The 26,533-nt window shown below is 38.6% G+C and overlaps 1 protein-coding gene and 1 long non-coding RNA gene across 4 annotated transcripts in view; one reads left to right on the top strand and one right to left on the bottom strand.

Annotated features, from left to right (window-relative positions):
- Positions 1-10,139: 10,139 nt before the first annotated feature.
- kdm4b (lysine (K)-specific demethylase 4B) overlaps positions 10,140-26,533 on the bottom strand; it is a 125,814-nt gene continuing 109,420 nt past the window's right edge. For all 3 annotated transcript variants that reach the window (XM_088622450.1, XM_088622451.1, XM_088622452.1), the window contains exons 18-22: positions 21,407-21,592; positions 20,547-20,714; positions 19,316-19,435; positions 15,350-15,442; positions 10,140-12,955 (exon numbers count right to left, since the gene is read on the bottom strand). In XM_088622450.1, the coding sequence (XP_088478576.1) occupies positions 12,734-12,955; positions 15,350-15,442; positions 19,316-19,435; positions 20,547-20,714; positions 21,407-21,592 (789 nt within the window). In that variant the 3' untranslated portion in view covers positions 10,140-12,733. The remainder of the gene's footprint in view (positions 12,956-15,349; positions 15,443-19,315; positions 19,436-20,546; positions 20,715-21,406; positions 21,593-26,533) is intronic.
- On the top strand, positions 12,663-17,144 carry LOC148638922 (uncharacterized). Its single transcript, XR_015930895.1, has 4 exons — positions 12,663-12,802; positions 13,161-13,282; positions 13,847-13,951; positions 15,333-17,144. It is a non-coding gene; the product is annotated as an uncharacterized LOC148638922 (long non-coding RNA).

Genomic DNA, 26,533 nt, shown 5'->3' with positions numbered 1-26,533 from the left:
TTGGCCTGCCATCATGTGGTGGAGAGTCACAAGTGAGAGGAGCCCATTGAGCCTCTCTAGCAGGTTTGGTAGCTGGGAATTAATTGATCCAAGGATCTCGTCCAGCTGTTTCTTGAATGAAACCAAAGTACTGGCTTAAACCACGTTGTTGGGCAGCTTTGTAGTCGTTCAGTACTCTCACAACCCCCTGGATAAGGAAGTGCCTCCTAGTCTTCCTGCATTATGGTTAATAAAGGGCTTATGTAAGAATCGTCAGTCCCTATAATGATGTGTTGCTAAAAATGATCATGTACTGTATGTCTTTAATTCTGCAGTGCTTTTTTAATTTCATAATGTAATGAGCTACATCGCACCAGATGAAAAATCGGCCGTGCTTCAGGTCTGTTGCAATTTATTATGGCCGCCTCTTCCTTCAGAAAGAAGGTTCGGAGCACAGTGCCTTGTCAGGATGAAAGCAGGAATGGAAGCATCTCTTAATGAAATCTTTTTCTAATTGCAGGTCTGGGTTATCTCCTACATTGCTGTGTGAAAATAATATATTATAATTTTAATTGCCACCAGAAAAAAGGAGAGGGACATTCTATGCACATCTGCAGTTTCCAGAGGTGGAAAATGAATGCTATTTTGCAGTCCCTCCACTTGCCAGCTTTAATTAACGTTCTCAGCTCACATCAAACAGCAGCATTGCATTACTTCTGTGAAGGGTCACTTTGTGCTGTCAGTGGAAACTTGGCCTCTTTCTAGTTATCTTCTGCTGATTGCTTCAAAACGGCTCACAAATGAGGAAGCAAGGCTGGGCTCTTGAGGAAGAGTTTCAAAAGCAGAAGTAATTTGTTTCAAAGGCAGCGGTAATTTGCCTATATCAAAATCAGAAAAATGAAAGAGTAAATGGCTTCAAATGCCATACTTTCATTCACTTTGGTTTACCTTTCATGTTTGAAATTCATGGCCTGGTCCTACTGTACTAGATGCCTCACTTGTTATTGGCAGGCTTCAGGATCATATTTTTGGGCAGAGGATATTTATCAAATATCACTTTTAAAGAGGCACTTATGAACAGTATATTATTTCTTACAATTCAGTCTTTTATGTGGAAGGAGAGATGCGTTTTAGCTGTGCTGTGCAAAGTTTTTTATTTTGGCCTTTGCTTTAAGAGATTCGTTATAGGTTATCAAAAGCTTTCTGGAAATCTAAATATGTTGTATAATGTTATCATCATCCCTCTTTTGTATTGGGACATGTCTTGTAAGTCTGTTAAAGATCTTATCTTTCTAAATTAATGATGGCCTTATTTAATTTATGTAATTTTGCTCAATCAGAAGACTGATTGGCCTGCAGTTTCTTGGTTAAGATTTGCCTTCATTATGAATTGGTATTGTATCTGCAGTTCTGCAATCTCGGTACAACTTCCATTCTTAGTGAGAATTGAAACATTCTAGCTAAGAGTCTATGAATAATTTCCTTAAGTATGGCTAGGAAAATACAGTCAAAACCTGGTGATTTCTTAATTTTAAGCTGACCTAACCCCCATAGAATCTTAGTGTTCTTGCTCTAAAATGACTCAGTCCTGCTGGGGCTCCCTATAGAACTCGGGACACGTTTTTGGACATCTTCTAATGTAAAGACTTTTTCATCATTTTAATGTATAATTTAGTACAACTCCTATTGTCACAAAATCAATTTACTATGGTTTTGAACAAAAATTGAACAAACTTTCTTTTTTTTCTGTTGTGTATTATATGTGTGCTATTGTAAAGCTTTTTGATATTGTTGAAAGGTACTCATGGATACAATTATATCATTATTATTATTATTATTGTCATAAAAACTAGTAGCTAATACTGATTTAACCCTTTAACTTTACCGCCTCTCTATCTGAAATGCTCAAAAGCAGTCTGAGAGTCTTGTTTTTTCTTATTTTTAAAACTATTTAGGCCAGATTTCCCTTGACTTGAAGTTTTGCAGGAGAATTTGTTGTGACCCTTCATTATAATGTATTTTAAGCATGACATTAAATTTTTCTATTTTCCCTAAATGTATTGGCTCCCACTTGGATTTGTTCATCTGTTTTCTAACCGCTACATCCAATTCGGGGTTGCGGGGGGCCGGAGCCTCTCTCAGCACAGACAGACAGACACTCGCACCAGGGCCAGTTTTTCCAGAAGCCAGTTAACTTTCTAGTACGTCCTTGGACTGTGGGAGGAAGCGAACATGGGGAGAACATACAAACTCCACGCAGGTAGCGCCCCAGGTCCCGAATTGTATCCAGGACCCAAAGCTCTGCAGAGCGGAAATGCGAACCACTGTGCCACTGTGCCACTGTGCCATCCACCTTATTTATATTGGAAACTATCCAGTGGGTATTGATAGTAGATGTCATTCAGCCAGTATGCATAGTGTAGATCTGTGGTTAAGGTTTCAGATTCCCATCTCTAAAGCCATGTATTCAGGTCCACTACAGACATTGCTAATGGAAACTTGTGCAGCTTTGTCCCGATTGCGCCAGTCCGATTGCTGTACTGCAGTGAACTAGTGTCCCATCGGCAGCGGGGGAGTTGTGTACTCTGTCTAATTAAGCTACTTCTTTGACTTCTTTATGCCATTTCATTAGTGCCTTATAAGGAAGTCTGTGATTTCTTTATGCTACACCATTATTGGCATTATATACAATCATGAGGGCGATAATGTCTTCTCCTAGAATTGGGCTCTGGTTTAGTTTTCTTCCAAACAGCTAAATTCTAACCTGACTGTTCCAATCTTGCCTGGATGGTCTTGTCTGGCCATTGATGCTACACCATGAAAAGACAAGATCATTCCTGCATGATATTGACTTCAGCGTATTTCTGACACGAGATTTGATGGGATCAGTTTTTTCCTACCCACTGTAAGTCTAGGAGTAGGCTGAGGCTCTCAACTCCTGGGAACTTCCTAATTATTCCTGGTTAATGCAGAGCACCTGGGTGAAATTGAACATTAGGTACTTCCTTCGCTGAATTTCTTGTAAAATGAGACCAGTGCCCACCCCAGTGATATTTAAAGTGTATGAGCCTACTTCATGTGTAAATCATCTTACATTTATTGGTGTTAAATTTCATTTGCCAAGTGACCAGTCTGTGATCTTGTTTCCGTGATTCTCTTGCCACTGTTTCTGTGTCATTGTCCTGATGCGACAGTTTTAGTGTTAGTGAGTCAGCAAGTTTTGATTCATAACTGGAGCAAGGAGGCCTAATAAGAATAATAATCGGAGAGTCTAAAAAAACAAGAGCAGGAAACATCTAAGGGGACAAAGCGGGTGATATACTACGCATAGGAGACGCAATATTTTACTTCTCTGTAGGGACTTAAAATGATGGAACAGGCTCTGCTGGGAAGAGAATGGGTTGCCGTCTTTTGAAATGATAAGTTACTCCTTGCTTCATCAATGCGTGATGAATGGCATGTGGAATGTCAAGGAAGCACACTGCCAGTGCCAGGGATATTTACAGGCTAAATGGGACTTTATATTGATGCCTGCATCTTTCCAAATTGCCCAGATCATGGGGACTTTTGACTGTTCTGCAGTATATGCGGTCTGTATTTATAGACACCCCAGTACAGTTACAGTAATTGTAGAAGTAACATGGTAGTATAAATCAAATTTCAGGCCTCTCCTGTTTATACATCCCAGAGAATGAGAAAATATAACTGTACACTTTCATAGAGCCAGCGAAAACATTTACAAAACAGTTTAACCTTATACACCATTACCCTCCTCAGAGCCTTTCCTGAAGGAAATCCTTCTCCAAGATTAAGATGGGCCCAAGTGCGAGTACTGCATTTTAAACCTTATTGAAGAGCTGCTTATCTTGCTGTTTACACAGGCCAAGCATGACATGGGCAGGAGTTCCTAATATTTTGGCCTGTGAGTGTGTAATGTTTTTACACCAATCTGAGAGTTTCATGGCTCCTGAAGGAGCCACATGATACACTAATTTTACAGTCTGAGCCCCCTTAAGAAATTTCTGAATTTTGTAATGCAACATTGTCACGCTAGTTTAGTATGCATGAGCCTTTGAGTTCTATTTTTCTTGATTTCTTTTCCTTAATGTTATTTTTATGCTCATAAACAAAGTTGAACCATGCAATGCAGGACTAAGTAAAGCAGTGTGAAATTGCATTTGATTTAGAAAATTGAAATCAGTTTTAATCTAAGTTAGATCTATTTTCCCTTTTGGCTCAAACTAAGAGATAATTTCAGGCCTTTGAATCTCTCTCTTCTGTCTGTCAGCTAGGTGTTTTCAGGCTTCAGATTTCCAGTTTCAGGGGCTTAGAAGCTACATTTTGTGGAAGGCAGCAGTTTGCTTAAATTAAAATACAAAACCCAGAACAGAATATTTCCCCTATGCCACATATTAATCACATAGTTTTAAAGACCGCTTATCCAATTTGGGGTCACAGTAGCCCAGAGCCTATCCTGGAGAGCACTGGGAGCAAGGAGGCGGGAGATGGAAACAATTACTAAAATACAACAAAGGGACCAACATGAATTTTTGAACAAGCAGCATCAATAACAGATACAGAGCATAGATATGGTGTATTTAGGTTTTCAGTAGGCTTTGGTAAAATTCCACAACTTACAGGACATAAGCTTTCAGGGAATGGCTAATAAAAAACAGAAAGTACAGATAAGGGGTGAATACTCAAATTGGGGTGATGCAATTAGTGGAGTACCACAAGGATCTGTACTAGTTCCCAATTTGTTTTAATGATAAAGATTCAGTTATTCTGCAGATTTCATGCTATAAAGATAAGTGCAGGGTTTTCCAAAATGACAAATGATGAAAAACCCTGAGCTTGCTTCTGAAAACTTGCTTTTTTTAAAAAACAGCTCAGATCTTTGGATCAATCAGCTACTACCAAATAAACTCTTATTTCTTCCACTGTATTTTTGTCTCAGTATTATACAATGCCTTTTGTACAATATTTTTTAAAAATGATTTTAAATGGACTTATAGAGCAAAGTCAGGTTTTGAGAGGTCAGGTTGAGTTTAGCTGTTGCTCTGAGTGTGTAGTTTTGTTCAGGCATTATTTTCAGTGTTAAGGAGTGCCCATAAAAAACCTCTTTTCTTTTTCATTTGCTAAATGTCTTCTTTTTACTGATTTAAGAGCCATTTCCAGTACTATTATTTAGAGCCCTTTCACTGACTTGGCAAAAAACTTTCAGCCTTTATTTTCTGCATACCTACCTTTCACTTACTGTAGTTCAAATTTAAATCATCAAAGTGTAGCTGAGTTTCAACTTGGTTTTAAATACCAGAGGTTATGTCATAATGCACTTTTTCTACTGCTAATCCAGTTAAACTGGGGCATCCTCAGGTAGAATTTAACAATGTGTGAGCACATAGTGGCTTCAAGGAACATTTCTTTTGGTCTGTCAGTCCTTTAAATTTCCACAGTAATAAACCAAATAAAATAACCCTATACACAGAACAATCCTGACCCAAATTTAACTGAATGAATGCAATTTCATTTGACAGGAATGTTCTAGGAAATAATGTCATTTTGTGTATGCATGATAGCACTTAAAAAACAGGAAGATTGCCCAACAAGCCTGAATAGCGAAATTAATGGATTTAAATATGTATACATGTTAATGAGTTTAGGTGTCAACCTGTATCAACTGCCAGATTTGGAAAATGAATCATGTGGTTAAACAGGAAATCAGATGACAAAAATGTGATTTTTGCCTTCCTTATAACTTGTTCTGTAGAAAGCTGTGTGTCTGCAGCTAATGTTGTTATAAACCTGTTTTTGCTTATAGCAGGTGAGCACCTCAATCTTGGCTTTCCTCTGTCTTCAAGGATAATGGTTCCACTGCATCCAACAACTGGATCTGATCTAATCCTGGGTCAAACTGCATCTAATAATATCCGCTTTTTGTGATACATCTTACATCTTGCTTGAATCTTCAAGTAATGACACTCCATGATGTACTCACTTCATGAGTAATGACCAGATTCAATTAATATTTGTTATATACTGTATACTATCTGCTTAACATTCTGGGGTGATTGGATTCTTCAGTTAGAATCGTGATGACGGATCAGTAGACTGTTATGGACCAACTGGCGGCTGGGAACCAGGCTAGAAAAATGGATTGAATGACCTCCTTCCATATTTATTACATGAAAAAAATATTACACTGTGTGCAAGTGAAAATGATTGGGAAGACATTGTATCTTTAAGTGGATGACTAAGGCAGACCAACACATTTCCCATAGCACAAGTAATTTCTCGGCATGTCGTTGTGCAGACAGCTTCTCTTCCTATCTCACTTGTAATGGGGAAATTAGTCAGGCTCTGGGATTGCTCGTAATGAACTTGCAATAGCTGGAGGCTTTAGGCAGTGTTCTGTAAATGTAGCGACACTCGTTACTACCGCCTCTCTCCCAGAGGTACGTTTACTGCAAATAGTATTTAGATCATTTTTTAATTTCCAGAAAAAAAAACAGGAAAAACTATTGCAAGAAAGTTTGAATCATCATCAGGGAAAAAAGGAGACCTCCAAGCTGTAAAACAGCAGGGGAAATAAAATGGATGCTTTAAAATATCCATTATCTTTCACATACCCCTCACTTGGGCATCACTTTCATTACTGACTTGCCCCAAACTGATAGAAATGATATGTGGATGTCTTCTAAAGAGCCCCCACAAAACTGTTTTCTAATTTAATATGAGACAGTTCAAGTACTTTTGTCATTAGGCAACTTAATTTTTGTTTTATCATGCACTCGGAGTGCCTTACAACTGTTTCATAATGGAGCACAGTAAATGTGCAGCAGCAGGAAAACACTGAAAGTAGTTAATATAAAAAAATGAAAATATTAAATTTTAATATTAAAAGAGACACAAAGATAAAAGATAAAACTGAATCCAAAAATCTGAAAAAATCTCCATTAGATTGAAAGTAGAAGTTGGGTGAAGTATTTTTTTGTTTTTGTATTGTTCAATACTTACGGTGTTATCTGTTGAAAACACTTAAAAGCAGGCTATTGTAGTAACAGTAAGCACTACAGTCTATTTTTCTGAATCGTAAACCGTTCTTACACCCTACTGAGTAAAACAAAGCTGTGGTGTGATTAGAGGTGATAAACTTATGTAAAGTTGTGGAAAAATACCAACTCAGACTTTAAATCGAAAACTCCTTATTTCTGTGGAAAACCTCTATGTACCAGTAAACGTGCTAATTTGTATTTTTTAGTTTAAGGACAACAATTGGCATAGTAACTCCGTACATTCATGATCTTGGAGCTGTACCAGGATGGAAATATGCCAGGCAGTCACTGAAACCAGCTTTAAGTCTGTCCTTTCCATTCAAATGTTTGTGTATTCTGAAAAGACGCATTGAAATACCAGCTTTCAAATGGCAGTGCTACCTTTAAAGATTTATCAGTATGACAATGGAATGAACACTACATTGGTAACTAATTTTAAAATCATATAGAATATAGTTAAAAATGACTAAGCCATCTATTATTATGATGATGATAGTATTACAAAATTGAGAATTTGCATAATATGTTTTGGAACAATTTAATTTGGCTTATGAGTCTATTCACAAATTTTTAAATTACAATATTTTTTTAATCTATGTAAAAATAAGACATTGAGACTAATATGAAACCTGTAGGGTTCGTCTGGCTGATGTTTTAGAGCTCCTAAAAATGAAGAAAGCACTGAGACCTAATGGGGACATAAAAGACAAGTTAAAGACCCCTTATAGTAATGTAAAACGCCTACTCTCTGGAGTTATGCTACAATAAAGTGTGGAGTTCTAAATGACGCATCATGATAACATTATGCTAGATCTTTCCATAGGGAAACACAGAGCAGAAATACAGCTGCTCCTTTTTATATCAGCCTCTCTCTAAAGGGCCTGCTTTGCATTCAACCTGATATTTCTCTCTGGAAAGGTTGTGCTCCATCTGTATACAGCCTCTCTGTAATGTCAGCTACACATTTGTGTTGAGAACATTATTGGATACACCTCTGGTACTAGAAAGCGCTACATTTTATTTGGAGTTTCACTCCAACCAAGTTGCTAGTAAGTTGTAAAACCACAGTTATACATTTCTACCATAAAAAGGGTACTTATTTTACAGGAGATGCCAAGCAGTGCAGTCCTGTTGGTGATTGTGGGGTAGACAGGTAGGAATTACTTCTGCAATGTGGAAAGCTTTTCAGGGGGCACAGGACTATCAATCAAAGTTTGTTGATCAAATGCACAACAATACAGCATGTGGCAGTAGTTGCAATGAAATGTCTTTTCTGAGAGCTCATGGGAGGTGGAGTAAAAATCACAAAATTAAAGTTACAACACAAGCTAATTATGCAGATAAAAACAACCGTTTCCCCCATTTTGAGCTCAATGCTGTTCCTCATCTATATTAATGATTTAGATTCAGATATATCTCACACCTGAAGAAGGCTCCACAGCCGAAAAGTTGTCTCCTTTCTTCTCTTTTCAGCCTGGAATAAACCTTTAACTTCTTCCTTAGATTCATAAATAGTTTGCAAATAAGTTACACTTGCAGATGCTGTGGAAATAATTGGTTTGTCAACTAGAAATAGGGACAAGGAAAATACAAAAAGACTTACAAATCCTGTATTGGACCGACACTTGGTAAATAAAATTTATCATTGATAAGTGCAAAGTGGGAAATTCCTCATCAAGACCATGTGGGGAAACAATTTTTCAAATGTGAAAAATAATTATTGATGACAAAGGATGACAATGTATAAATCCAGGGAACTAAGCTCAAGCTTTATAATGACTATGTAAGACCTTATTCAAAATAGGTCAGTTCAGTTATTGTCACCAAAAACAAATAGTTCAAAGAACAGAAGAATTCTTTGTCTCAGGGGAATTATATATATATAATCATAAGTTAGGGAAGCTAAATCTCTTCAAATCTAGAACAAAGGGGACTGGCAGATTTGGTTAAGATTCATAAAATAATTCCTGGTTGAGCCTATTAATGCTTTCTATTATTTCAGTAATGAAAAAATACATTAGGTCACAGCTTGAAATTAAAAGGGCAAAGAACAGAAAAATTATTTAAACAGTAGTGGTTATGTGTGGTCGAGACCAAAACTCGGAAGCACTTTTACGAAATGGGTACACAAGAGATTTCAGATTCCCTTACCTACTGAAATACCAAATGGCCTGCTTTTGTTTCCTGTGCTTTAGGATAAACATTTGTATTTGTTTTAAAGTGTCTTAAGGCTTAAGGGCAGGCCAGATTTTTAGAAATTTTAGAAAATACTCACTATGGCTATTATGTTTGACAATATAAATTCCTTCAGTATCTGTTTCTGTACATTGCATCTCCTAAGATTTTTAACAAAGAGAGATAATAAAGCAAAAATTAAACACGAATACATCACAGGCTTTGATATCTCCTTGGAAACTGCATTCAGATTACTTCTGAAAGGGCAAAAGGTGAAAAAGATGTAGTGGAAAAATGAGGTTCAATGAAGGGATCAATTAGCCCAAGTCATAAAATATTAAGTTAAGAATAGACTGAACATTGCTCTTGTTGTCTAAATTACTTGGCAACAATCTACTTATACAGTCTTTTAATAGCAGCAAGTAGAACAATGATAATATAGTTCAATTAAGCACTGAATAAACCTATGTAATGTATATAAGAGCTCTGTTGGGCTTGTGCCTATATGATTCTGATCAGTGCTGAAACACTAGCAGGGGATAGCACATACCCAGAGGACTGCTTTTCAATGTCTGAGGATTTTAATTCCAACTCATTTCTTATCAACCTCAGTCTAGTCAGTGTTGGCATTCAGGACAAGGACTGGAGACCTAAGCTTTAAAGAGAATTACCAACCCCCCCCAGACAAGACAGATACTTAACCTGTCAAATATTTTAAATAAGGAAGGAATTGTCAAAAATTTCATAATCGTATGAAGAGAGCCTCAAGTCTGGAAGCTGGCAGTGCTGTTAGGAAGAGGTGTAATGCAGCTCCTGCCAGGCAATACGAAGCTAAGAAAGTGTTGGATACCTTGATGGGCACACATTGCCCCACCCATGACAGGACTGGATATCCTTGATGTAAGATTAAAAACACAAATTCCAGAAATCTGAGGTCAATGGCCCATTTCACAGTTTTAATAGCATTTCAAAATTTTGAACTGAATAACATTTATAAACATGTGTGAACACCATGTGTTTGCTTCTCAAATATTACAAAAGTTATTGCAAGTATGGGTTTCATAAAGTCTCAAATACTGCAGTTTTAAAATCATCAGTTTTGTTCCATTCATCCGCATATATAATCATGCCAAAAATGTTTTTTTTTCCTCAGGTTTTAAGCAATTCCACTTTCATTTTTACTTAAGGGTATAACATCCATTATGCAAAATTAATGCTAATCACTGTGCTACAACATTTAACAGAAAAAAAGATTAGCAGCTGACAAATTTAGTTCTCAAAATGCAGAGAACAGAATTTTTAATATAATAAAGGTGAACACATTCAGAAAAATTTACAATAGTGCACTGACCAACAAGATAACCCTTTCACAGAACTGATATAACACTTATTCCACTCTTGGATGGAGATCTTGAGCAACCAGATGCCTTTTTTGATTTTTTTAAAAGCCTGTTAATAAAATCCACCGTTTCCAGCAATTAAATAGTACGTAAGTCTACTTTGGTTTTTCTGGGTTGTGAGCGACTATCGTATAGTAAGTGCTCAACCCACTATAAAACATACTCCGTTTGCCAAGTAACAATTACTTAATTTCTTAATCATGTTTGATTAAGTGTGTTAACAGCATACCTGTTGTAGAGGTGATGACAAACCATGAAAATAAAAAACGGACTATGGGAATCTGTCCATATGTAAAGGCTGCAGAAATTCACTATTACCATTGCAGTCCCCTGGCATCTCAAGACCAAATTTAACATTATCTCCTGCTGTTAAATTAAGTTAATCTATAAGCCCTGAAAGACATCTTCCCAGCATTCTATCTTCTTACTTTTTCAGACAACTTTGCAAAAATAAGGGACAGAATTGAAGAGGGAAATCGAAGGCAATTTGGCCCACTGTATCCAGCCATTGTTTCAGGAGTAGGGTGGTCAAAAGTAAGCGGTTTCATCTTGCTACTGGGGAATATACTTCTTTGCATTCACTTTTCCTACTGTTTTGGCATCACAGAAATTTCTGGGACACAACACCAAGGATGGTGAATGTACTCACTTTAACATTTAAAAGCCTGTTTTTAGAAAAAAACAGCTGGGAACAAAGAAATTAACATATCAGTGAAAACAATCAACTAGCATAGTGGCAGCCACTAAAGAGCCTGATCATTCTGCCCTTTCCTCTACTTTCAGCTAAGCAAGCCTGAGTCCTGGGTATCTTTTCAAGGTTGTTGCAGCCAGGTGGTCAACTGGTAATGGCCATTCCTGCGACCCTGCTGAGTTCAATCAGGAAGCACGGAGTGCACTGAGCTCAAACCAAGTAAAGACTTTGGTAAACTGGAAACAGCTGGACTTTATTCCGCCTTAGGCATTACCAGAGGCAGAGAAACAAAGCCAGTTCAGTGAAAATGAAAGAAATAAGGGCCTGCTGCTATATTCAATTTTAAAAAGGTGTGCACAAAAACGCAGTTAGTTCAATGCTACTTTACAATACCAGTTTCTCCATGGTACTAAACTGTGAACTGTTGCAGTAATGCTGTTTAGATACATACTTTCAAACATTAAAAAAGGTGGTATTTCATTGTTGAAAACATTGCTCCTTGTAGAACTTCAAAAAAAGAATTTATATTTACAGTTCCATAATATGAGGGATATTTCCTGCATCAGTAGTCATGATCATAGCACCGCTTTTGAAGATGGCTCAAAAATGGTAGAAAAAAATTAAGTTAGTCTTAAATCTTTCTATGGAGTTGTGTATATATACCATATATGTATATATTTATAAATATATAGATAGGTTTCCATGCCAACACTAGAACTGTCATTTCTCCTTCTTATATAAAATTTAACAATATCAAAATGCTGAATGACTGAAAAGAAATCTTTGAGATAACACCTACTCTCCCAGAGAAGCACAATGAACAATTTCAAGAAAGCAGTGGGAAAGAAATGGTCAATAACTTAAGAGCTCACAGTGGATAAAAGAAATTAAATTACACACAACTACTTTATCCCCTAAGAAAAATAAAGTAACAATCCATTTAAGAACCTGAGCTCTCAAACTGTGAGGGACAGGGCTCAGGACGTTCAGACTACAACACTTTCTTGTGTTTTTATTTTAACATTTTCTTCTATATCACTGGAGTTTCTAAATACTAATTTTCCCACCCCTCACAAAAAATATACTGAAACTGTACAACTGTAGTCCAGCTGTCTTTGTAATTTGTTAGCCTGCTTGTTTTCTTAAAAAATACAGCAAAAACAAGCAAATTGCTAACGGCACATCCAGGCGTGTCTCAGGTATTTTAACGTCAGAAAAAAGGTAACGTGACAGTCCTGCACAAAATGGTACACATTGAGAGTTCTAGCTGCTTTTCTGGTATAGAAGGAGAGAATTCCCAAAAGTGTCACACGACTAGTTTTCCCAACAGCATCCGCCTGCCCAAAGCCTGGTGCAGCGAGACGGGAGGAGCTGCTTCATCCAGCCGGCCTGCGGGAGCGGGTGGGAAGCCGGAGCCTCTGCCCCTGGGCCCTCTAGAACGTGCTGCTCCGGCCCTCCGGCGGGGGGAACTGGGTCTGCAGCAGGGACTCCATGATGGCCAGGTAGTCGGAGCCGTGGCCGTAGTCCTCCAGGGGCGGCGGCGGGGCAGCGGGGGGGGTGGGCGAGGGAGGGGGCGTGGGCAGGCGGGGCCGCTTGGCTGCTTTGACCTCATCCCCAGAGAAGGAAGAGTCCTGCACAACGGCTGTCGACAGGGACTGCAAAACAAAGCAGACAAGAAGCTTGACTTCTGAATACAGGGAAAAGGACAAGACCTCCACTGACTAGGAATCTGATCTGTTGTAGCCCATAAGCTTAGTCAACACCAGCTGTTACCAGGCCGTTACAGGCTTGTAGTTTTATGTCAAGTAAATTTGCATAAATAAATGTGAAATAAAACTAAAACATGTTTTTTACTTTCAGCAAGTGTCTAGTTAACAGACTTACTGTTAACTAGAAGAATGTGGGGTAATGGAAGTCCAGCAGTGAAAAGAAGCTGGACACCTTGCATGCATGTCTCTGCTGCAATGAGCAATGGTGTGATGGTAATTGAAAAATAATTAATGCTGAAACTCTTGAGAAAAATGTAAAAATGTAAGCTCCTGTTCAGGGTTTCTCAACCTTGTTTGATCACAGGCAACAGTTTCCACTTTTTAAACATGGACAGAGTGATGGGCAGCATCTTTCGACAGTGGAATGCAAGCCTCTTTGCACAAACCACTGGGAGAATTTCACTGGCATCTCATTAAAATCTGGAAGTTGATGGCATGGTGTCAAATGATTTTTGAAGGTTTTGAAGAATCTTTGCTTAAAGGCATGCCAGGGATAACATGGAGGTCACATCAAACCCATAATTAATGTATTAATTTGCAGCATATTATCAACTGAAGGTGAAACATTTTAACTTTTCTTCCTTATACATTAAGAGTTATTGTTCATGTCATATGCTTTACATGTCAGAATCAAGGCATTTGATGTCCATCAACTGGACTTATTCATGTATTGTTTAACATTCAGAAATAATTGTAGCATAAAATTATATAATGTAGAGACATAATACAGTGATGTAAAATGTGAATTACAAAACACTTAACATTTTTAATATTCAGTGTCATAAGAATCTCTGGAACCTGCAGAGGACTCTGCCAGGGAGCCAAGTCATAGTGACAGAGCTGAGAGGAGCTGTTGTCAAGACTGATTCAACACTTGAGAAGGTAAGAGGGTAGTTCTGCACTATCCTCAGGGACACAGCTGGCATTGGGGATGATACTCGAAAGGCTCTGAGCATATAATGGACAGGAACACCTGGACAGCAAACAAGTGTTACTTCCAGGCCAGCATTAACTGCTTGTATTGTCGAGTCTGCTTTTTTCTCAGTGCCACGTATTTACTAGGGATGAAGTTGTAATTGCCATCAGCTGTGGACCGCCAGCATGAGCATGCCTATATAAGCAGATGGGACTGAGGCCAGAAGAAATATAGGGAGAGCAGAAAAACTTAAGAGAGACCTTGAATACTAAAGATTTGTACAAGTTCTTGTACAAGACTTTGTTGTACTCCATATTGTTGTTTGTGTCTCTCCTTATGGTTGGTACTTTCTGTTTAGCTGGGCACTTTGTTGTTGCTAGCTAGGCTAACAGAGGGAGAGGAGATAGCCAGTTTATTTTGTATTTGTTGTTTTACAGGTCTAGTGCTAGCAAGTTCTAGGTACAGGCCCACACTTTTATGTTGGAACAGTTATTTTAAGGGGCCCTGCAAACACTGTACTTATGCAGCTTATTATTAGCCGGAATGGGCACACCTTCAAAAAGACAGTGCTGCTCAACTCTTTGAAAACACTGAATGCGAAGTACAAGCAGACACACATCTTGGCTAGGAAGCAAGGCAGCACTGCCCTGTTCTGAAGGGCATTAGAAAGGGCAGTTACAGCTTTGGCATTCCCTGCCATCTGAGTCTCAGCACTGCCGGTATTTGAAAGACTGTCACAGGTCAGCATAATGTGCCTTCAGTTCATTGTGCTGCTTAAGTTTTGCAGATGTGAGCTGAATGCAGCTAAGATCCACCTGCTGCTTGCCACAGGCTATATGAATCTCCAAAGACATTACCTGAGAAGCTGACGAGTACTTAAAACTCCAGCCTTTTTTAGTTTGACACTATAACCATCTGCATGCATAACTGTGCATTTTAAATAACCACAATAAGACAACATGCTAGCACCTGATCTCCATGCATAAATGCTAATGAATTTATCTACGATGAACAGCAACATTACCCTTAAATTTCTGAACCTTTGCTCCCTCCCGTGCTTGACTGGAACGCTTTGTTTTTTCTTCTTTAAATATATATATGATCTGATCTTGACCTTTATTACACTACATATTCCTTGATTTTCTAAAGTTATTTGAGGCTTTGGGCTCCACAAGACGTGCTGTGTAGAAGCGACATACATTTAGAAAATTGAAGTGATGGTTAAAAGAAAATATTCCAACTGCTGGTGTCCTGCCTACTGCATCTGTGAAGACGCGATGCAGTTTAAGGACCAAAGGATATGCCACTGTCCTGTGCTAATTCACCCCTGAACCTCTGTGTTGACAGCCCTCATCGTCACTCACCAGCCGGGACTTGACTTTCTTCGGCAGTTCTTCTTCCAGTGTGTGAAGATCACTGCGCTTCACTGTCAGCTGAGATCCATCTTCAAACTCCACCTGTGAAAACGTGTTAGAAACTGAGATGACACTACGGTTGTTCATGCTACATTTCAACAATGTTAAATCGCCACATTCCAAACTCATTCCACAGGACAGCCCTGTGTTTTCCCTTGAATGTTACATGGCGTACTTCACAGCTGCTGTGATCCTTTATGAAGTCCTCTTATAGAGAGTACAACTGCCCCCACTCCCCCATGTGACAACGCCATGTGTCTTTCCTCGCGCGAACAGCGAACAGTCAGCGAAGCAGCACGGCTTGCCGGCACCTGGACCTACCTGGCCAGCTCTGTCAACTACACACCTGCTCCCTGAAATAATATACATAAACGAAGGAGCTGCGACATATAAAACTAGACAAGTGATTAATATCTACACCCATCATTGAACTGTTCAGTCCAACAACAGTTTAACTGCTGTTAAAAACAAGGGACTCAGCTGGAAAGAAAAACAGAAACACAGGCTGTGCTTCAAGGTCCAGGCCTGCGTCCTTAAAATGACAAGTAGACTCGCAGTGCAGAAGGAAGATGATATTTTTACAGTTAAGTGCATCATTCACATTGAAATTGTTTAGAAGACGTTCCAGAATTAGATTTTTACTCTTCTGCAAAAGCAATACATAAACATAATGATCATTTTTTAAATGACTGCTGCTTTACAATGTTTGTTTTTCCATTCAGGTAATGAATAGGTGAAATTAATGTTTTACAATGTTTATTCTATTGAGATGTCTCATTACCAACACTAAACAGTGAGAAACAAAAGCATAATTATCATTTTTTGGAAAATTATATATGTGGTACTAGATATTAATTCATTTTATGTCATTAATTATGGCAATTATCTTCCATCATTTAACTTCTACTTTTATTGAAGGCACTTATTAAGATACTGGACAGTCTACAGTCAAGTTGAAGATTGGAAAATATACTTGACTTGAATCATAAAAGTTCAACCTGCAGTCAGGTGAAGACCTTTACTCTTTGAGCGCTTTGCAAAATATATAAGAAACCAAAACTAATGAACAGTACTGAAGTTTCCCCCCTCCCTTTCTGTGCAGCACCCACCTGGGTGACATGACAGCCATACAGCTCCAAAAGTCAAACTACCGCTCAGGTTTGGAAGAGTGTACTGCAGTCAGGCACTTCGTGAAAACCCTGGACTTGCATTCTGGCAGTCTTGCTGTGACAAGGACTTTCACAATAAGATTCTTCTTTTGCCACTTTCAGAGTAATAAGATTTAATTTAGGGAGGATAACTCTACAGGCTATGCGTGGCTTGGCACCTCAGTACCTATCTGAGCTATGTTCGCCCTACTCCCCACCTCGCATCCTTCGCTCTTCTAATTCTGGTGTCCTGGCTGTCCCCCGAGCCCGTCTACACTCTATGGGGGACAGGGCCTTCTCCTGCTGTGCCCCAAAGCTCTGGAACTTTCTCCCAAAGGATACCAGAGTCAACTTCTCTAAACTCCTTCAAATCCAGACTTAAAAGCGTCTTCTTTAGAAGAGCCTTTACTTAACTGGTTCCGTTCTTTACCCCTCTGCTCCTACTATATTTAGTACTACCATCTACACATTCTCATCGTGTTTATCTTGTGTATTTTTTTGTTTTTTATTGTTGTTGCTGTTGTGTTTCTGTAAAGCGCTTTGAGAAGCCACCATTAAAGGTGCTATATAAAATAAAGTTCATTATTATTACAGTCTTCAGCATCTGTGTGCAGTTTCAGCCCCCGTCATGACTTTTGCTATTGAAATGCCTTGCACTGCAGGACAAGTGACCATCAGTGTTTACCAGCTGTTTCTCAAATTCCTGTTCCTCCTAATTTCTAAAATAATGTACAGCTTAGAATGGCATGAGTGGAAGCAAATTACAAACAATAAGACAGTCAGGCCATGAAAACACTGTAGTGCTGCCAGAAAAGCCAGGGTTTCAGAGCAGAAAGGAGACAGAAAATACGACAAAAGGTTTTACCAACATTTATCGATAGTACATTAAGACAAGACAGAAGTATTTATTTAAATCCAACATCTAACAACATGTACTAATCAAATTCCAATCCTGCAAAAAACACTTAGAATTTATATTTAAAAACATGCTGAGGCAAGAAAATTCAAAATAATTTTACAACTGTTGGACATGATGTACAACGTAAAGTGATGCACAGTGTTGAGTTTTCCAGAAACCTGCTCCTTGCTTTTTAAGTGGCAAAAAATGGGTAAAACTTAACTTTCTATATTTTGAATGTAATCAAAACACAGTTAAGAGGCTTATGCAAAACAAGTATAATAAAGATAATTTGGAGGAGCAGTCTGACTTGACGAAATAATAAAAAAGGTGTTTTCCACTTGCAGACTAAAAACGCTAGTATGAAATCTAATGAGGACACATTCTGCCTTCCTGTCTATCGGCAGCTGTATTAGTGCATAGTTTTTGTACATTTTTTTTTAATATTACAGCCTAAGGGCCTCGAGAACTCAAAGATCAGCACATAGTACAACATGAGTCAGAAGAATCACAAAGAGAAGAAGAGACAGAATTCTGTAAAAGTTTGAGTTACAGGCAGGTGAGAAAAAACTGTACTAGTTAATTAAAATCAGGTCACTCTACCAGAATGACTGACAGACTGTACTGAAATGCAGTTGTAAATTAGAATACTTTTAACAAAAAAGCAGCTGTTACAGTCACTGATGTGGAAAATTCAGACCTCACAAAAGGATAAAATACAGTAGGTATGTTCCAGTAAATTCAAGAGAGGCAGGAGAAATGTTTGGTGGAAACTCAAAATTACTCGTACTCAGTAACACACTTGGAACCACTCGGAGGGGAAAAACAACTAATCTCTGATGTGGCAAAAGCACCTCATCCAGTGCTTCTATTTACAAAAACCCCTCTATGTAAAACAGTCACACCTTACACACTGGGACACCAGATGCTGGAAGCATTCATTATACACACAATGCCAACAGAAGCCAAGCTGATTAGCTTCGACCATAAACCATGTTTCAGGGTGAGTTACAATGGCCAGTGCTCAAGGATCAATAACAGATGCAGTATCTCTGAATTGTGCTTTATGTCAGCCCTTGTCATATTTTATCATCCCATCTCACACACAAGTTTCTGTGCCAGAATTTAGATTAGGCAAGAACATAGGATCTTATTGTGTTTAAAAATCTGGAACCATCAATCTCTTATCGAAAACCTCTACATTTTCAATTACCTAATCAACTGAGCTAACTACTGTCTTGTAACCACACAGAGGAAAGGAAACAGTTCATTTTGTGAGAGAGTGTTTACATATGGAGCCTATAAAAATGTTACAAACCATTTCCAAAGTAACATTTTGTGGCCAAATAGCTTGAAATCAAGACTAAAGCATAATTTATCTTTACACATTCTGAAAAGTAATTACAAATGAAAAGCAGTAAGTACCTGAACAAAAAGAGTTCAATTATCTAAAACTGGAGAAAGGAATGAATGTGTATCTCCAAGACCTAAATATTCTTATTCTCTCTAAATTTGCAGGTGGAAAAACTGAAGTGTTCAGCCTCCCTTCAGTTGTTAACAGGACAGAATGTTCAGGGTCAACAATGCATTGCCACTGAACCAACTCCAAATGCATCTCAATTTAAACCATGACTTTCACCCATCCACCTTCAAACCTGCTCTCAAGGGGAGCTGGAGCCCATCCCAGCAAGCAGCAGGTGCACAGGAAGGTACACCCTAGATGGGACACCAGTCCATTGCAGGGGAGATGGTCAAAAACATCGCCGAGCAAGCACTCACACCAGGGCTGACTTTCCCAGAAGCAAAAGTGAAACCATTTTCAAACCATCTTTGATGGGGGAAAAAAAGTTCTCTTTAAATTCCTCTTACCTGGTAGACATTCATGAGGTGAGCGGTGATGAACTTGGCATTGAAAATGTTGCCGTCTGTCCACTGAACCTGAATGACTTCACCCTCCACCGGAGGCCCAAACTGGAGGCAGTCTCGACTCTGAGGGGTAGACATTTGCTTAGCAAAGGCACCGAAACACACATAAAGCAACATTCTTTATATTTTTAATCATAGAAAAACAATTCAGAAGAACTACTGTATTCAATTAAAGACAAAAATAAGTACTCTCCCCTTAACCACATGTCCAGTTGCTCTTCAGTCTGTCAGCTAACATGTACAGTAGCACTCTCAGCTAATGCATCACTCAATAGAAAGTGTTACACCATGCTTTGTAGCACACTGATAACTAAACGGCATGCAACTGGACAGCTGTGAGTGTACATTTTCACTATATACTACATGGCTAAATATGGCTATGGTCAGTAAGCACCTTTGATGATTAGTTTCTATACCGCCAGGAAAGAATCTGTCTAGGCAGTAAAGATACGGAGCTCTAGTTGCATCTCTGGCTCATGAAGCGTATATTCAAATGATATCACGGCTGACTAACTCAATTAAAAAGCTTATAAAACTGAAAAAAACAAGAAAAACCTGCTGCTACATCAAAGCGCCAAACCATAAAACTCTTTCTTCACACATTCAGAAAAAAATTCAAGACAGGTTACATTTGGCCCACCTACAGTAGCTATATTGGCCACTAGCCAAATATCCAAGGATCTTTTCTGGCTGTTTATATACAGGCAGAGAAGATTGATTTCCCAGCAATACAGCAACTCAAGATTTCTGAGAATTTCCTAGCCAATGGCCAACCGCACTTTCTCTACTTTGAGCAATTGAGAAGAAGAACAAAACATATATTTGAGATTGAATGATATTGTTAATATATTTTACCACTGAATTGTGCTTTTGTGGGCAATCCAGTACAGTTCATCTAGAAATTACTACAATGAAACATTCAATATCACAGTAATCGGCCCAGCCATGCTATTGAAAGAGATTTCATGGGATCTTTTAAGAAACAGCCACATGACAACCAAGGATCTTCAAGGACTGAGCATCTGATTAGGAGCACTATGATGAAACAGGACTTTTTAGCACCCAAAAGAAGGAGGTGAGAAGGGTAATTCCCAGAGAGGGATAAATCTCTCTTAAAAATACTCTACATCACATCATCCTTTACTGGTAAAAAATGGGAGAAACACAAACTCACAATGACGTTTTCGGGATAGAGGTTGTCACTGTAGGATCCGTCCTCAAAGTTGACCTCGTAAAAATTCTGTGTGGCTGTCCCTATCACCCGGCACTTGTAATACAGCCCGTTGCGGTTCCTGCCGATGACAGTCTGTCCTAACGAGACCTCTTTGGTGGCCTGGCTCAGCTGGAGACAGAGGAAGGAGGTTCGTTAGCGGAAGACGGCGTGTTGCTAATGAGCAGAGCTACCGTCTGCCTTTAGTGTTCCGTCACCTTTTCGAGCAGCGACTGCAAGCAAAAATTATTAATAGAAGAAAGAAAAGAACAGGGTTCGCCCAGCTGGCCAGTCTGGACTGATCCTCCTGCTGTTTTTGTTAAAATGCTTAATTGGCTTCAGCATTTCAAGACTTTTTTTATCCACTGCCTCCTTTACAGTGCTAACAATGTCACATGCTAACACAGTGAGCTAGGACTTTTACTCTTCTAATAAGAACTGCAAATGGTAGTTTCTGCAAAGCCAAATGATCAAGGCACTAGACAGAAAATGAGCTGAAATTCTGAGTAGTGCAATCAGTATGCAGGGCAAAGATATAGGAAAAACCAGTTAATTCACCATTTTGTGAGCACAGGTAACCATCTTTTGGCAACCTGTGTTTGAGTTACAGTAGATAGGCAAGCCCTATAGGCAAGTTAACGTGAAATGATTGTGAATAAAGCAAACACCTGGGTATAACCTCAAAAGTAAAAAAATGTCCATACAGGTTTTGAGAAAAACTGTATAATTCAATGCTAAGGAAATTTTAAAATTTAAAGTAACATCCACCTAACTACCACTGAAACTTTATAGACTAGGTTTTCCCAGAGGTCCAATATACTCACGTTCTGATTGGTGGACTTGTGTTTATGGCAGGTGATGGACACTATGTAGGGCCAATCGTCAGGCTCCATGAGTACCCCAGCTGTGTGCGCACAAGTCACATGGAAGGAGGTGGAGCAGCGGTCAAAGGAACACTGGATACAGGCACCTGAGACCCTCTTCATCGTCTTGTAACAGTACACACATTTCTGCACCAGACAAACAGGCAAACGCACGCATGTCACAAGAACGCACTGCATCACATGGCTTGAGAATATGAACAAACAGCTGGACTGAGGAAGAGTAAAAAGCCTTTTCTGCCTGCCTAATTTCAAGTACTGAAGTTTATGGATCCAAGAATTTATTGTAGCTAATTCTTGGATACCCTCAGCCTCATTAACACAGCTTGACTGTTTTTCCAGACACGGACACCCACAGCTCTCTAAATTAAGTAGTGCTTCAAGCCTAATGTAGACTTACATGGATGTCTTTGGAAGCTTTAGGCTCCTATACAAAATCTGTTGAACTGTGCCCAGTCCTCAAACGCAAGTGCTGCAAACCAAAAAACCAAAATGGTTTGCATGTGTCATGTCAAAGCCTTGGCATCTGGAATTCAAAAAATATATAATTTGGCAAGTGGGGGGGGGGGGGCAATCGCTACTCATGAGAAGAGGAGTTGCTTCTGCCAATACTCACGCACATTGTTTAAAGGCAACAGTACAATCACTGCTTCATGCTCCAATGGCAACAGGTAACCATATTACAGCTTGGAGCATTTGTCCATCCTCAAACTGGGTATGAATGAAGCACTGAAATTGCCCCTGATAAATATATTCACTTGCAAAGCACAAAAAGGAGCCCTGGGGAAACTATGTTGATCCACTGAAGTGGATCAATACAAACAAAAAGCCAAAACGAATACTGTTGAATATAATAAAATAAATCAAGAGAAAACTAAACATAAACCTTAAACTGACAAGCTATTTGGATATACTGGAAAACAATTTCAGTTCTTTCATCGCTAATTCACTTTTCAATCCCTGCCACTTCCAAACAGCTGCACAGTGACTAATATCAGGACAGCACCACCAAGGGGAGTATTCACAAATGCCTGAGGCCTTGAAAACAGGAGACAATGGGACCAGGCAGGTAGCAGCTTTACAAAGAAAGTGCCTCACATTACTTGAAAATAACTTTGTAATGGAAAGTCCACAGTCCTCCTCAGGAAATACCTTAAAACATTTCTTTCAAATCTCAAATCTTCAAGAGAATCCCACCGATGCGGTAAATACAAGCTGTATAACACAGTAACAGAATATTTTATGTGTGTTTTTATTCTTTTCTTTTGAAAACCACCATGTGCTTCGATCTATAAATGCTTCCAAAGCCAGCGCAGTCAAACAGAATTAAAAACATAAATGAAGTTTTCCGATAAAGGGAGGCAAACGCAGCATGATCTCTGGAGACTTCTCTTAATCTATCTTTACTAAACTACAGAACAGGGAAAGACAGGTGGTCTTTGAGGGTTCTCCTGGTTAATGCCATATTTAAAATTCTATCGTTATTTACTCTTCAGTGGTGCTGTCAAATAATGATCCTCAGTATACTTTATTCCATTTCATTGATGAACTGTACCCTTACATTTTACTAACAATTTGCTAAACTTTACCTAATTTTTTGCCCCCCAAAGTTTCTTAAATGATACAGATTTTAGGTCTGCCAGGTCCCAGCCTAACAGACAAAAGTAATGACAAAAAAGGACCATAAAGTGATACCATACGATAAAAAAAAACTAGAACAGTGGAAAAAATGAGGATAAAAGAGTCTGACTTAAGACTTTTTGAGGACCAAAGTTTTGTCTCTTAAATCTGTCAGCCTTACATCTCCTTCAATACAGTCATTAAGTTAACAAAATGGACATTACTTCCTAGGGAAGAGATCAAAAAAAAGTAACCAGAATAATTTAAGGTTATAAGCTATGTCATAGGCAAACATGCGAAAGGAGATGAATCCTTTAGTGATCTAAAACGAATACCAGTGGAAAGCGACAGTGCATTAAAAACAGAAAACAGAAAGCAATGTTACTGAAAGGGCCTTGATTGTATGAAACAAATCATCCAGCTATGTTGAAGCCAACTCTTTGGAATGCTTTAAGAAAAAGCTATATTCAGTGACTGACTCAATATACTACCAGTGCAAACAAAACACAGTATAAGATGGCTGATTGGCTGTTTCTGTGTAGCCCTTCTCAAGCTCTGATCCCCAAGTGCCTGGCAGTATCTTCACAGACGACATGCTTGCGGGCTCTTTACCGAGGAAGGTAAAGAGTGCACCATCAGCACTGGAAAACTTCGAGAGAGGTATCCCAGCGCCCACCCTTTCTGTTTGGCATTCATCGACAGCTAGCACTTGGCAAAGTGAGGCATTCTCTGCAAGCAGGGGATCAATAAAAATAAAAATGCATTATTAAATTGTCAATACTTCATTTTACAGCCTGTGGGTATGGGCGGCAATGTATAACAGCTCTCAATATCATTCTGCATTGAAATTTTATTTAGCGCACGTTGCTGATTTAATATTCTGTAAAAGAGATCCATGAGACAAGGAAAAGCCAGGAGAAAGGGAACAGTGAGATTTATTAATATTCTCTCGTTATTTATTTCTACAATTTTTGCAAAGGTAGACAGAAGCAGAGATCACTGTAGCCAAGTACATATATTTTCACAGGATGCATCTAGATTCTCAGAAGAAGTGAAAGTCAGCAAATTCAGGCAACACTACCAAGGCCTGTGGTGAGTTGCAGAGAATGCCCCAAGTTCAATTTCACCTCATAAGGATGTTTAAGGATGCTGCAAAGACCAGCCTCATAAAAGGCTGGTGAAAGGAAAGAGTCCCCACATTTAAAAAGTGGTCGTCAGGTACTACCGTGTTAAACTACATCCTGGAAACAGATTATAAGCTACCAGACAGCACAACTACATCTGATAATGTATTTGTTTCTCAAACGGAGGTTATGTTTAACTTTCATTTTACTGCAGCCACTCAAGACAGCCACTGCCTTCTCAACAGAACAGCAGGAGATACTCAAACCACTGTCAGTTGGAGCTAGAAGTATATGACTATTCTACTGTTATCCGTTCACATAGAATAATCTCCAAGAGTATATTTTATTGATTACTAATATTTCTTCCCTTTCTCAGTAATTTTTCTGGTTTTGTATGTAGGGATACTCTTTTGTGGAAAACAGGTACTCAAACAGCCTTAAAAGATATACTCACTGAAACTGCCCTATCTAGAAAAGGAATAGTTAAAAATTACAACTACACTTCTATGATAATTTACTTATTTCATTTTGATACAGCATTAAAGTGCTGCAAATAAATAGCGGGAAATGAGGAAATGCAAGTTCAAAGATCCGGGAGTAAGAAATTGCCTGTCGCCTGTCTGGCGATCAATGCAATTCATTTAGCACAGTGAGAAATGACATGTAATTACTCAGCAGTTCCACATCATAAATTATTTACACACTTCTGGTCTGGCAAAACACCATTAATCAGCACTGGCTTGCAGTGCACACGCATAGAACTGTTTTCAGTCACGTTAGAGCATACTTTAGTAGGGACAGGTTGAGGTATGTGGGGCAAAGAATTGCTACACTCTTGTACCCTTTATATTAAACCATCTATTAAGGGCAAAGATAGTGGAAAAAATGTATTAACCTATATTCAGGTCTGAAAGCATTCACTGGTTAGAATGGCATACATGCATTATTTAATTTCAGAGCTACCAAGATTAAATGGTTAAGATATAGAAAATCAAGGTGTCAGTCAAGTCTTTTCACTGAAAGTAGTATAAAGCATTTCTCCTAACACTGTTGGATGTTTACAGCCAGGGACGTCAATTTTGGAACCCTATGCCTACAACAGGGCTATTAGGTGTATTAAATATTGCTTGATAAATAACACATGGCAATGCATAGGTAACAATTTCCCACTTATCCTAAGACATGAGAGGTGTGATGTACTGGTGAACTAACCAATGTCTGAGTACTGTAAGTGGGTTTGCTTGCTCTTCATACTGGTTTTCTCTGCAGTGTACTCCCACTGCTCAAATAAATGCTGGTAGGGAAAATGGCTCACATTCCCCTTCCATAATAGGCAAGAGCAGTGTGGCATCTTATTCATGAGCCTGTCTTGTCACAAGTTGGCCTGCTGCAAAGCCATCACCAAAGTACTTGTAATAAGGTTAAGATGAACTAGTTAAGTCAGTTTCTTGCACTGCAGTGTCCACAGAGACTGACCTTTAAATCACACATCTTTCATAAAATAGACTGAGCATTCAAGGACACATCTCTCTATGCATGAATGTTATTACAAAGTGTATAGATTTTGAATATTGGATTAAGGTTTTTGTAATCACTTTAATTAAATGATCATTTACAAGTGGCACAATGATATAATCAAGTGACTTTGTTGCATGAGCACTAAATCACCTACTTTAATGGACAAGAAAGCTGATCTGACATGTAATGAGGTGATTTAACTTTCTGAATATCAAGCTTGGTGAAGAAAAAAACTGAAAGGTACTTTTCTGGAAAATAACGGCTTTCTGCCACCAATATGATGTGAAGACTAGACTAAATCTATGCACTGTCACTCAGTGCTCTTCAGTGCCAGCAACGTTACAGCCAAACACATTAACAACAGACAAGATCCAAGACACCTTGCTCTGATAATAACTGTGAATAAACTGCAGTTATAACTTGTTATACAGCTCAGTATGGTTCTTTTGGTGCTCAGTACAGCAAAAGTATAATACTGAATCACTCTAAAAATGTAGGTAAGGAATCTCGGTGTCATTGTTGACCAAAGTCTTGCAATTAAATCTTATGTTCTCAATGATGTGAAATTCATAAAATTGCTCCTACCTGTTTGCATATTTCTTAAGCTGATGCAGAAGGCTTGATGCATGTCTCCATCTTTTCTAGGCTTTGTTATGGCAATGGAGCACTTGTTGGTGTAAATAAACATGTTCGAAGCAAGTTGGAGCACAATCAGAACTCAACCAAACCTATAAAGCATGAACATGTAATTTTTGATTTACATGAACTAGCTTCCTCGCACTGGCTCTGACCTCTTAAATGCCTATTC

Source organism: Lepisosteus platostomus, chromosome 27 (assembly GCF_059453375.1).
Source record: "Lepisosteus platostomus isolate fLepPlt1 chromosome 27, fLepPlt1.hap1, whole genome shotgun sequence".
In the NCBI taxonomy this organism is placed as follows: domain Eukaryota; kingdom Metazoa; phylum Chordata; class Actinopteri; order Semionotiformes; family Lepisosteidae; genus Lepisosteus; species Lepisosteus platostomus.
The sequence above is the reverse complement of the archived record's forward strand: the minus strand, read 5'-3'. Positions and strand labels throughout refer to the sequence as shown.